Source organism: Sphaeramia orbicularis, chromosome 13 (assembly GCF_902148855.1).
Source record: "Sphaeramia orbicularis chromosome 13, fSphaOr1.1, whole genome shotgun sequence".
NCBI classification, from domain to species: Eukaryota; Metazoa; Chordata; class Actinopteri; order Kurtiformes; family Apogonidae; genus Sphaeramia; species Sphaeramia orbicularis.
In genome coordinates this window covers 34,771,262-34,784,120 of record NC_043969.1, presented here as the reverse complement: position 1 = coordinate 34,784,120, position 12,859 = coordinate 34,771,262, and the positions used below count along the sequence as shown (strand labels likewise).

Genomic DNA, 12,859 nt, shown 5'->3' with positions numbered 1-12,859 from the left:
TTAAACTTAAATTAAAATTTTTCTCTTAGTATTTGTGAAAAAAAAATACAAAAACCATCCTTTCACAAAATAATGCTAATAACCTGACCAACCTGAAATTTCCTCAGAAAAAAAGGGTGCATTTTCAACAGTAGTTTTGCCTCAATTTATCATCTAAACATATGCATTAGAGAAAATTGTTAAAATTTTAGAGTTTGGAGTTGTCATTATTTATAGGTTATTACGCAATTATTTTACTGGTCTGACCCACTTGAGACCACAGTGGGCTGTGTATGTGGCCCCTGAACTAAAATGAGTTTGACACCTTCGAATGTTAATGTCTTCAGTGTGATTTTTACACTTTGCAAATTCATCCAGTGGGCCAGATTGGAGCCTTTGGCAGGCTGTTTTTTGGCCAGTTTGATTTTACCACTCAAAAAACAAATAACAACTTGACTTTGCAGAGAGTTTCACTTTGCCGGATTGTGTCTGGCACCTTTTCTGTGCCTGGGTGGGGACTCAGTTAAGGCAGGCTTGGTTATGAGAGAGAAGAAAATGATGGCAAGGGGAGACGGAAAGGTGTGGCATAAACAGATCACAAACAGATGGTGCGAAACGTGAAAGTGTGAAACCTGGCAGCGGGAAGGAAAAAAGAAAAAAGCAGCAGCTCTCAGGTGCCGACTGTGGCTTGCTGTTAGTTAACAGCAGCTGAAGGCAGCAGGCAGGCAAGCTACTGAGTGACAAAGTGGAGTCATTTCTCAGCGCTCCCAAACAGCCAGCACTCTGGGGAGGCCGGCAAGCTGCTAGATCTGCATCACAAAATGGGTAAATAAAGATTGATGCAGAAAGAAAGAGAAATCACAGGGAGAAAGCGGAAGAAAAGTAGTCTTGTGTCATTCTTTCTCTACCTCTGTTCAGTTGAAAGACACTTTCAGGATTCTACAAGTAATGAAAAATTAGAGCAGTGGTTTAAGACCGTTTCTTGTCTGGTGTACAAACCAATAAGCTCAAGTGTTATTCAACTGACCAAAGAAGTTCCTCTCTGATCAATCATAAACTGGTTTTACAATATTTAATTTTAACTATTCATGCATATGTTCAGCTCACTGTTTTAATTGCGCTACTTCAAATTTCTTGGCTTAGGTTAGCTTGAAAAATCTGTTCATTTAAGCATTTTTAACATTCATCTGTTACTTTTACCCTGTGTTAAAACCCATAGGTGGGTCTATGTGTCTGAGGGTGTGTGAGTGGATGATGTTTTGCGGGTGTGGGGCCTTAACTCGTCCAAAGATTGGACCAGCCAGCCGGAGGCGGACCATATAAATGACGGAACTGGGCCAGTCCATCATCGCCTTTCCTCCACTCCCAACCCAATGTGTCCTCTCCTTCGTTATGTTCATGAATGCAGCAGTAGGGGTGGGCTCCCGTTTTCTTTGTCTCGGCTTCTCCTGTTTTGTGTAAGTTGGAAGGTCAGACTCTGTATTTTGGTTTCTTTTTTTTCGCAGGTCAGCCTTGGTTCCTTAGTTAGTGGTGTTCTTTTTGTTATTTTGGCCTTGGCCCGTCCCAACGACAGAAGCTGCAGTTAGGTTTAATTGATGTATCACATTTATTTGTATTATATTGTCAATAAATCACATGTTTAAGTGCACAACCCGCATCCTGGGGGTTTCTCTGTGGCTTGGGAGTGAGGGAAAGTGGCCGCTTATTCATGTTATGCCCTAGGGTCCCCTAGCCGGGGCGTAACACCTGCTATATAGATTGCAAATTCATTTTTAACTCCTCTCCTACCAGGCCTAAGATATTTTAACCCATAAAGACACAGTGCTATTATTAAGGCAGTTCCCAAATATTTTTTTTTCTCTATTTTTTAACTTTTCTTAAGCGGTTTATCACGATTTATTCTAATATTATGCTCAGTATTTTTGCATTCTTAATTGAAAATCAGGTATTTTCCTATATTTAACTGACTGATCATGATTGATGTCTATAAAAGCATATATAAGGTCAAAACACGGTATTAAAAATTTCTCTAACGGGACATTTTAGAGAGAATTTAACAGATTAGTGTTGCTAAATGACCCACATTTTTACTTTAGTTGGACCATAAGGGATTATCCAAAACAAGGAGCTACTTTATATTGAAATAAATGTTGGAATGGCAATCAATTAAAATTTGCTCTCTGACGGGACATTGCTGTGTTTTGACCCTATATCCAAAACAAAAAATTAAAGAAAAACGGACTTTTTCTGCAAAATATATCATTAACTGAACAGAAAAACAAGTGTCTCCATCCACTGTCATTGATCAAACTCCATTGGTTTTACTGCTGAATCAGTGTTGTAGAAGATGACAGTGTTTCCATGGTAACTACGGAGTCTTTGAATGTCTTATGGGTCTTATCTGATGACCACGAAAACATGACAAACTGCATTTTACACCAGATATTTACACGTATTGATAAGATCGGTGGATCAACAGTTATTTAACTTTTTATATCAGTAAATGATTTTGGTCACCAGTGGATGTTTGGGTCTTTATGGGTTAAGTGAGGCCAAAAGAGATAGAGCTAACAGCAAGAAAAAAAATGAATCCGGAAAAATAAACCTGATTTTCTGACTGATGGTTATTGTTCTGAATCACAAGAAAACACAGTCACACATTGGTAGAACATGTGAGTAACTGTCTAACACTGATCATCATTCTGTAAACAAAACCGCAGTAGTTTCATTAAGTTCTTTAAGTCTGTTAATTATTTCTGAATTAATTACGACATTAGCTCATTCATTTTGACAGCTCTACTTGCTGCGTCCTCTATGTCTGAGGCCTCTCCTCTGCATTTCACATGGCTTTCTTGAGGTCAACCTTTATAAATTCAGGCAGAGAACACTCCTTCCATCCTAATTATGAAAACTCTGACTCAATAAAAATAAATCCTTTGAGCTTATGTTTGGAAAAAGCACCAACAGAGAAGAAACAAGATGCACTTTAAAGCAATGAAATGAAATGAATGCCGCGCATTTAAAAAGCAAATGAATTTATCTCACAATTAAAAATGCATATGACCATCCCTGACTCATTTTTAATTCTTCATATCACTGATCAAAACACTAGTAAACAAATGATAAAATGATATGTTATTACACAAAAAAAGTCGCATTTGCAATATTTCACTGCGGTTTTGATTACAGCAGCCATTCACTGACATCTTTTTTTTTTACCACATAATGCTTATGTAGTGTCACAATAAGGTTCATAATATTTTTTCCATCCATAGTTGCATTCATTTTTGATTACTGATGTTGGAGGATCGGACCACTGCACAAGTCTTCAAGTCTTCATCACATCCCAAATTAGAGTCTGGACTTTATGGAGGTTAATCCATGTGTGAAAATGACATCTCATTTTCCCTGTACCATTAGCCCCTTTTACACAGCACTTCTGTTACAGGAATATTTCACCTTTATTCCAGAACGACGTCTGTGTAAATGAAATGGTGGGATCATTTGATCCATCCTCTGTCATGGCTCTGTAACGCCTCTGGAGGTAGTAACAGAGCCATGATAAAGGTGGAGTCATGATTCCAGAACATTATGTAAAAGGAACACCTCTTGTTCTGCATCCAAGGTGTGACATTTTGATGACGTATTATGTGTATGACCCCCGAGCTGGGGGGATTTAAAAATGTGCGTGGGCCGTGTACAGTAAATACACATATCAACGCGACCACAAAGATGTCGAACTGGGGAGACACTGAGATCCGCAAGCTGTTGTCACTTCGGACGGAGGACTCTATCCATGCTAACATTTGTTGAATGGTGAGCTTAGCAACACCGTTATGATCGGGGTATTTCAGACACGCAAGTTATACGTCACACTATACGCTGCACTGTGTCTCCGCCCCTTTGATTCCGGAACGCAGGTCCATGTGTAAAAGTCCAGCCTGTCTCACCTCTGTTACTCCTTTGGCTTGGCTGTGGAAATCAGTCAATGGTGGCAAAATGGTGGGATCATCATCTCACCTTTCGTCTGGGACTTCTGCATAAAAGTGGCTATTTTGTCACAAGCCTGATGACCCTGATGAATCCTGGTATTGTCCAATCTTTTTGACGTTAAAGACATGACAGGCTACTTACTGCATCAGTTAGAGTTAAATAACCTGTTACAGCTGAAACTTTATTAACCATTGCAGCACTTACCCATGGAAGGATCTGAACTATTTGCTTAGGTAAATCGGTGTTTTAAACAAAAACAAGCTGAGGAATGTTGTTAAAATCTGCCAAAAAAACCAACTGGCCCTGGCTTGAATGATCTTGATCATTTTTGTCAAGCCAGTTCCACTCAGAGGGCAAAGGCCATTTTGGCAAATCCTCTCCATCCTCTTCATGCAGAGTTTCAGCTTCTTCCATCTAAGGGAAGGTACACTTTCCCCTGCAGAGCCAAATCAAACTGATATCTCAAATCATTTGTCCCTTCTGCTTTTAAGTTTTTAAATAGTTTGTAGACGAGCTCGTTGGGAACAATGCACCGTTAACTATGATGACCTATTTACTGTATTTATTAATTTTATTTATTGTATTTATTGTACTATGTGAGATTGATTGTTTTGGTGATATGTGAGATATGTCCACTTCTGTTGCAAATCAAATTGCCCGTCGGGGACATTAAAGATTTTTCAATTTAATTTAATTCAATCCAGTGAATGTCTCCTGTAATCAAAACCAAAGGTGGTGCAATGAAATACTGCATGTGCGACTTTTTTTTTTGGCCGGGTGGTATACGAGGGCTGTTCAATAAGTTCATGGCCTCACCCAGAAATACTGGTTGTTATAATACAGGATGTTACATTCTTTCGTGATGGGATAGTGATGCTTGAACATCGATGGACCAAGTGCATTGCTGTAAATGGAGATTATGTTGAAAAATAAAATATAAATTATCAGTCTGTGTTGTTCTGTTCTGGGTGAAGCCATGAACTTATTGAACAGCCCTCGTATGTCAGACCAACAGATTTGAGGGTTTGCTGGACCATACCTTCTCTAGCAGGTATCCAATCACCAAGAAGCCCTTTCCTCCCAGCATCTGCTCCTGCATCGCCACGGAGCTTTTGAGCAGCTCAACCAGAAAGGCTAAAAGAGTGGCGCTGCAAAACAAGAAAACAAAATACACCACGCAGGGATGAAATACACATCTTTTCCCTTCGCTTTTTGACACACTCATCAGGTGGTAAAGAAGTTACAGTATAAACTACACCAGCATGAGGAGACAGTGACAGAGGAAAAATACAAGGTCATTTTAAAAGGATGTCAGCAATCAGCTGGGAACTCCAGCCAACTACTTTCATCCCTCTTCAGTTCAGAAGAATAGAGTGGCTTGCTGAGCTTTCTAGGGACAGTGTATCAGTGTGTGTGTGTGTGTATGTGTGTGTGTGTGTGTGGAGGCAGAGTAGAGGTTGAAGAGGGCAAGGCAGTGCACTGAAGACGATTCCTTTCTTTATTGCTGTGTTTTTCAGTGGAAACCTTTGGCGGGGTGACAGTGCTACTCGATGACACTTCTTAATCGGCTTTCGCTCACATCCTCTTGTGGGCTCCGTTCTAGCGTGACAATCACAAGGACACAATCACTCCTGTTCAGGCTTGGCCATAGATAATGAACCTACTCTACACGCATACAAACACACACATTCTAGTCTTAACTCACTGTGCTGAGAGTCTGATTGCCTGGCTTGCCAATTTGCTGTTACTCATTTTTCATTTCTGCTGCAGCTTTACTATAACAAAACCAGGTGACACTCAGCATTGTTGGATCAGCCTCCAAACCTTTACCACCGCCGCTTACTTAGAAGAGATCAGTCTAAAAGCCACGAATAGGACGAGGCATATGGTGGGGGGAGTGACACTACGAGGGAAAGACCCTCAACATGCTAATGAGGGCAAAAAGAGGGAGAGAGTGTAGAGATGAGAGGAAACCACAAAGGCAGAGAGCTTTGACCATGAGGGGTTTGTGCTGCTTTGTGGCCACCCGTCTGCATCTATCTAGTCATACTGCTGCCACTGAACTAACACAGGATTAGAGCAAAGCTTTGGCTCCATCCAGGGCACAGTGGGAAAGCCCAGGACACAGGGACGAGAGGAGTCTGAACCAGCAACTGCACTAAAAATGAAAACCACGTCTTCAGCTTCAGCAACTCTGATATTATACAGCCAGGGTTTTATAGGAGGTGTTGTAGTACTGGATGTGCTGGAAAGTAACGGTGTGCATATAATAGGGTTAATGTGTTTAGAATAACTATAATAGTATTAGTTACAATTAAAAAGAGTGCAGTTATATTCTTAACTCCGTAATGCCAAACATATCATATTTGATACATGAGTTTTGAAACCCTCTATATGATCAGCATGATATTTTTTTTCTTGAAAAACCTGATGTATACAATTAGATACATGCAATACACAGATAATAAACCAGGGGGGAGGAATTTGTTCACCAGAGGCCTTTCCAGTGACACTACAAGATCGTCATTAATGAGGAAGGAGGCAGAGCTTTACCAGTTTTGAAAAGGAATTACTAATTTGTTAGACATGTTTATGTCATATTATGTTTGTGTTTGTTCAAAAATAATAATATTTGAACACTGAGACCTAATGTATCAAAAATGATACAAAACTGACACTCATACATGGAAATTGATATGTGAAAAAAACATTTTTGGGTTGTTCAGAAGGACCAATAAAGGCTCCAGTTTCAAAGAACTGGAATTTTCTGTCAGTGATTTAATGGTTCAGGCTTTACAGGGTTAAAATAAATGTTTGCAAAGAAGTCACTTAGTAGCAGTCAGGAAGCTTGTACCATTTCCATATTTGGAATCAATCAATCAATCAATCAATCAATCAATCAATCAATAAATGTTAATCTCTATAAAGTTTGCAATATACACTGAAATTTATAAGGCATTGCTAATTTCCCATCAGCCTCTGTCATACAATCAACTGCAAGTGGATATGAGCAGTCATTCTGAAAGTGTAACCCAACAGTAAAAAAAGCAAAAAATAAAGTTATTATTTGTTTGATCTTTTTATGAAACTTTTTGTAGTAGAAAAAAAAAAACAAGGTAAAAGCTTATTTTTCTTGTGCTGTGATTATCTTAAGATGTTTCGTTGCAAGAAAAAACACAAAATGCACTTCAGATGCTACGTGAAGACAAAATGTTCAACTCTGAAACTAAATCTGCGAGTCTCGTTTTCATCTTTGTTTACTGGTTTCACTCTTACTTGATGCTGTAAGAAAAAAAAGGTCAAGGAAACACTCAGTGTTTTTTCCACACAGCTCTTACAACTGCTTTTGTGTTGCTTATATATACATTTTGTATCACTCTGGTAAATGTACACAGGTTCCATTATCCATGTTCACAGTTACATGCAATAGTTGTTTAATACAATATGTAACTTCTGAACACCTGCAAAAACCTCGGACTCTAAAAACATATAAAACAATCGCACCTTCCTGTGTAATATGCTGAGCAGACCTCAGCCGCAATGTTTACCTTTATTTATTTATCTATTTATTGTGACTGTTTTGCACATATATTTTGCATGCACATCTGGCACATACAAATTTACATGTTTATATTATATATATACTTTTAAATCTTTTATTCTTATGGTGTTTTATCTAAGTGTTTTTATCGTGGCCAAAAATACATCACGCTTTCGTTCTGCAGTGCATCTCTGATGTAATGTTTGAATGACAATAAAGAATCTATCTATCAGGCCTCATCTCTGTCTGTTTTTAAATCCCTTCTTAAAACCCATCTTTCCTCCTTCACTTTTGAAACCACATGAGATGTTTCAATATATTATTTTTTATTCAATTGTTTTATTTGGTATTGGTTTATTGTTCTTATTCGTTGTTGTTTTGAAATCGCACAGCTTTTTCCGTTTTAATCTTTTCTTGTATTTTATGCTTTTATTTAGATTTTATCTATTCTTCTGTATTTCTATTTATTTATTTTTATTTTATTTTTACAGTTGTTCTACGTCTTTTAATCTATTCTTGTATTTTACTCTGTTATTTTGGTTTTTATTTATTTTTCTGTACAGCACTTTGGTCCACTGTGGTTGTTTTAAAGTGCTTCAAAAATAAAGTTGGATTGGATATCCATCCGTCTATCCATCCATCCATCCATCCATCCATCCATCCATCCATCCATCCATCCATCCATCCATCCATCCGTCTATCTATCTATCTATCTATCTATCTATCTATCTATCTATCTATCTATCTATCTATCTATCTATCTATCTATCTATCTATCTATCTATCTATCTATCTATCTATCTATCTATCTATCTATCTATCTATCGATCTAATTTAAAACACAGTCACCACTTGGACTAATGTAGAGGACATACATTACATTTAAGGACATGTATTCGGACCAACATTAGGTAATAATATATAATTATCCTGCTAAAATGGTGTATTAGCTCCTGTTCCTTTATTAATTTCCCCTGAACACAACCTTCCACACAGTCTTTTCAGGGGTTGAAGGTCAAAAACTTACAATACCTGAGCTTCGTTTTGTTCATTTTCTTTCCACTCCTATATGTATACAGTATAAAGGCATGACCTCAGATTTCCACAGAAGTGAAATCCTCTTGTAGAGCACATTATGTACTTCTGTTCCACTCACCATACAGTAGTTTCCACCTGACTGTCGTTCAGCTGATGATAGTCCAGCTGAGCAAAGAGGGGGAAAAGGACTTGGATCCCACCGATGGAGTGGATGGCACTGTGAATGGAGTGTGTCACTGTGGCTTTCACGTCCTGGGAGGATCACATAAAAACACATTAAACCCGCTGGTGATGATTTGTACCTTAACACTAGTCGCTTTTCCATTGACCCTCAAATTGCGAAAATATAACTTGTGCATAAAAATTTACCTAATGGAAAAACAACAATTTCGCCAAAAGTCAAATTTTTCGATTAAAAGTTTTTGCGCTGGCAAGAGATGGTTTTTCGGGCGTACCGAAAATGGTATATCACGCAAAACTGAAATGGAAAAAATTTTTTTTTTTGCAACTACAATCAGATGAATAAAAAGCTGGATCTTGACGTATGTTACAACAAGCGAAGAAGAAACATGTCGCGGTATGTGTGGACACACCAGGAAACCCAATCATTTTTTAATTTAGTACGAGATAGAGGGGTAATATATAATAATAATGAATATATCTGTAAATCAACACCATATTTACATTCGTCGCCATGTTTATGGAATGACTTCTCATGTCGTCTCGCGATAATAAATAAACAAATCATCGCATTTGTGATTTAATGGAAAAATCGACATTACACACTTCTGTTTTTTTGACATTTAGTAAATATCAGTAAAGTTTTGCGCAGATGTCCAATGGAAAAGTGACTAATGAAAAAAAAACTCATTTTATTTTATTTTATTTTATTTTATTTATTTATTTTTATTAGTGATAGTTAACAAGACAATGTGGACAGAAAAACAACAACACATAAACAAAGGGAAACTCAAACAAATAAACAAACCAAAAACAACAACAATGACAGAGTATTGACAAACAACAACAACAACGTCATATTACAAAGAAAAAGATCATAAATGTAAATAGCAACTAAACCATATAGCTTGGTTAGGGGTGATAGGGAGAAGGGGAAGAGGGGGGTGTAAATGAAAGTGAGAAAAAAACACATTTTAAAGCCTTCAACCTGTAGCATAAGGGCATGCGGTGAGTGCACAAAGATGGAAGTGTTTTCTTTCGGCGAGGATTCCAGGCAGAGCTGGGCGTCGGTGGCCTTGGCGTTATAGGTAAAGGCGATGGCGCTGGCCAGCTTTCCGTCATATAACACTTGCTTGTGATGCTCTGCTAAGTGGATATCACTCTCCGACTTGAACTTAAACGTACTCTGGAAAGGACAAAGAACAAAAGAGGGTTGAGGAGAAAGAGGGAGATAAAAAAGAGGAATTAAGAGAGTGAATGTGGTAGATTAAATAGCTCCTTTTCGCCCGTGTACCCACTAACTGTCCCTCGGGTGTTATCTTTTAATTATAACTTGATTAAAAATATCTATTCAGCACTGACAAGATAAACGCTTTTTGGTATTGGCAACCACGTATTTGCAGAGGTCTGGATTGTCTGAATGTATCAGAGAGTAGTCCTCAGTTTTATTGAAATTTTTTTTTAATATATATATATATATATATATATATATATATATATATATATATATATATATATATATATATATATATATATATATATCTGAAGAAACTGTTTAAATTTTATTCAATCAGAACAGAGAGGTCTGCCTTTGCATTCATCACAACCCCGGTAACATCCTGTATAAGGCGACTTCTGCAATATGAGCAAAGGAACTATATCAGTAAAAAACAAATACAAAAACCAATGTGTTTTTTTTGAGAATCGTTGATAATATCCCACCATTAATCGTCAAAGACTAAGACTAAAATGGGCAATAACTTTTCCCAGCCATATGCTTTAAAAAGTCATGTAAAGTGCATTTTCTCAGCTTTTCAGTGGTATTATATAGGTTTTATCTGGATGTTTAGACATTCTATAGGTAATAACTTTCGGCCCTGACAATGTGCAGAATTACTTTGTCATCAATTCATCGATCCAGACATCAACCTGTGATTAAATCTCTAAATTAAACTGATCTAAAATGCTTAATCCCTGCTGATCCACTAATTCTAACAATACATGTCAATAATTGGTGTAAAATGCAGATTGTCATCTTTTCATGGTCATCAGATATGACTCATTTGGACGTTCAGATGCTCCGTAATGAATGCGAAAACACTGTCATCTTACCCAACATTGATTCACCAGTAAAACCCATGGAGTTTAATCAATGATAGTGGATGGACACACTTAGTTTATGTTCATATAATGATATATTTTTACTAAAAAAGTCGCTTTTTTGGCAGTTTTCTCTATTTTTGATATAATAACCCTCAACTGTTATCTGAGCTTTTATGAACATCTACATGATCAGTGAATTAAATACAGGAAAATACCTGATTTATACTGATAAAATGCAAAATACAGAGAATAATATTAAAATAAATGGTGATAAATCATGTAAGAAAGGTTATATATAGAGAAAATTTAATTTGGGAACTGACACAAAAGTAGCACTGGGCCTTTATGGGTTAATCCAAAATACCCTCAGTCATGTGATCCAGACGTACAATAAACTTTATACTCAAAGAATATATTTAAAAACCCAACATTATTTCAAATTAATGCTTTACTGTTTTTATAATGGTATCTATGATATTTTATCAACTGCAAATAGCTGTATAAGTACAAAAAAATGAACTATGAGAAACATATGAAACATAACCATAGTGTTTAATCAATGATAGTGGATGAAGATGCTTGTTTTTATGATCAGTTACTGATATCTTTGCTGAAAAAGGCACTTTTTCTTGAGTTTCCTCTGTTTTTATAAAATAACCTCTGAATTTACTCTGAGTTTTTATGAACATCTAAATTACATATAGGAAATTAAATAGAGGAAAATGCATGATTTACAGTGAAAAATGCAAAATACAGGGAATAATATTATAATAAATTGTGGAAAAATTAAGAGAGAACAGTTTATTTGGAAACTGCCACAAAAGTAAAACTGGGTCTTTATGAGTTAAATGACTGTAACCTGCTTAGGAAAGGTTAGATATAGACAGCGATTCATATCATATGTCAAAAAAGTACATGTAATACCCTAAAAAACATAATATTTTTGCAATAATTTTCTCTTGAATTCATTAATTTTCAGAGACAGCAAATGAAAAGTTGACAAGTAGAAATACTTTAGAAAAACTAAATAACCTTGCTAAACACAGGTACCATAAAAAGTAGTCTAGGTCTGTGAAAAAGTAAAAAAATGAATCCAAATTTCCAAAATAGAACACCATTGAATAATCGAATGGAAGACAAATGGACATAAACCTTCAAACAGAGCAGAGCTGTTTTCTTTTTTGCGCCAGGTGTGACATTAAACAAACGACACTGTGAAAGACTGGTGGGGATTTGGCCAAGAAACATGAGAGCTGTGACTGAAACCAAGGTTATTCTCCTAAATGCCTTCTGAGTTCCTCCTAAATTAAAACATTACACATCTATAAATAGTTACACCAGTGAGCTCTTAATTGTGTTAGTACGCTCCATTTTTTTGCAAACCGTGATGATTAAAATGGAACTTTTCCCTTTTTTCTCTGTTTCATGAAATCTTGCCATCTATTGCTACGTACCCTGATTAGTAGAAACCGAGGATGAAAAGGATCAAAGTTGCTTTGATACCACAGATAATTGTTTACCTGCGTTAATTTAAGCCATGTTACCACACATTCTGCTCTGGAGAAATTTCAAGCTAAGCCCAGTCAGTTCTGAATTCCTGTGAAGATGCAGTGAAATGCAAACAAGCTGCAGAGACGGCTATGATTGCAGTCTTCGACTTACCATATATTATCATTTTTAACAATGCAGAGGTTTCTTTACTGAATAATTACATTTCTGCTCAAACACACTCGGGTCTTGTAGAGAATGAGCAAATATAAGGCGAGTTTCTACATCATGGTTGGAAACACATTCAATCTGAAACCAGCAGTCGGCAATTATGCTGAGTTACTGTGTCACTTCATATCCAAGTAATCAGACTTTGAGCCAAAACATTGTGCAAATACTTGCTGAGATCACAATAAAGAGTCAGTACTTATTATTTTTCACTTTCATACATGAAAGAAACTTAAATTAAAGATCAATTTAAACATACAGTTTAGACCACAGGTGTCAAACATGCGGTCTGTGAGCCAAAACCAGCCC

At 36.7% G+C, this 12,859-nt stretch overlaps 1 protein-coding gene across 1 annotated transcript in view; it reads right to left on the bottom strand.

The window, feature by feature from the left end:
• Window positions 1–12,859, bottom strand: part of nbeab (neurobeachin b) — a 399,314-nt gene that overhangs the window by 242,520 nt on the left and 143,935 nt on the right. The window contains exons 10-12 of the mRNA XM_030151793.1: window positions 9,720–9,917; window positions 8,670–8,803; window positions 5,012–5,120 (exon numbers count right to left, since the gene is read on the bottom strand). Of these exons, the coding sequence (XP_030007653.1) occupies window positions 5,012–5,120; window positions 8,670–8,803; window positions 9,720–9,917 (441 nt within the window). The remainder of the gene's footprint in view (window positions 1–5,011; window positions 5,121–8,669; window positions 8,804–9,719; window positions 9,918–12,859) is intronic.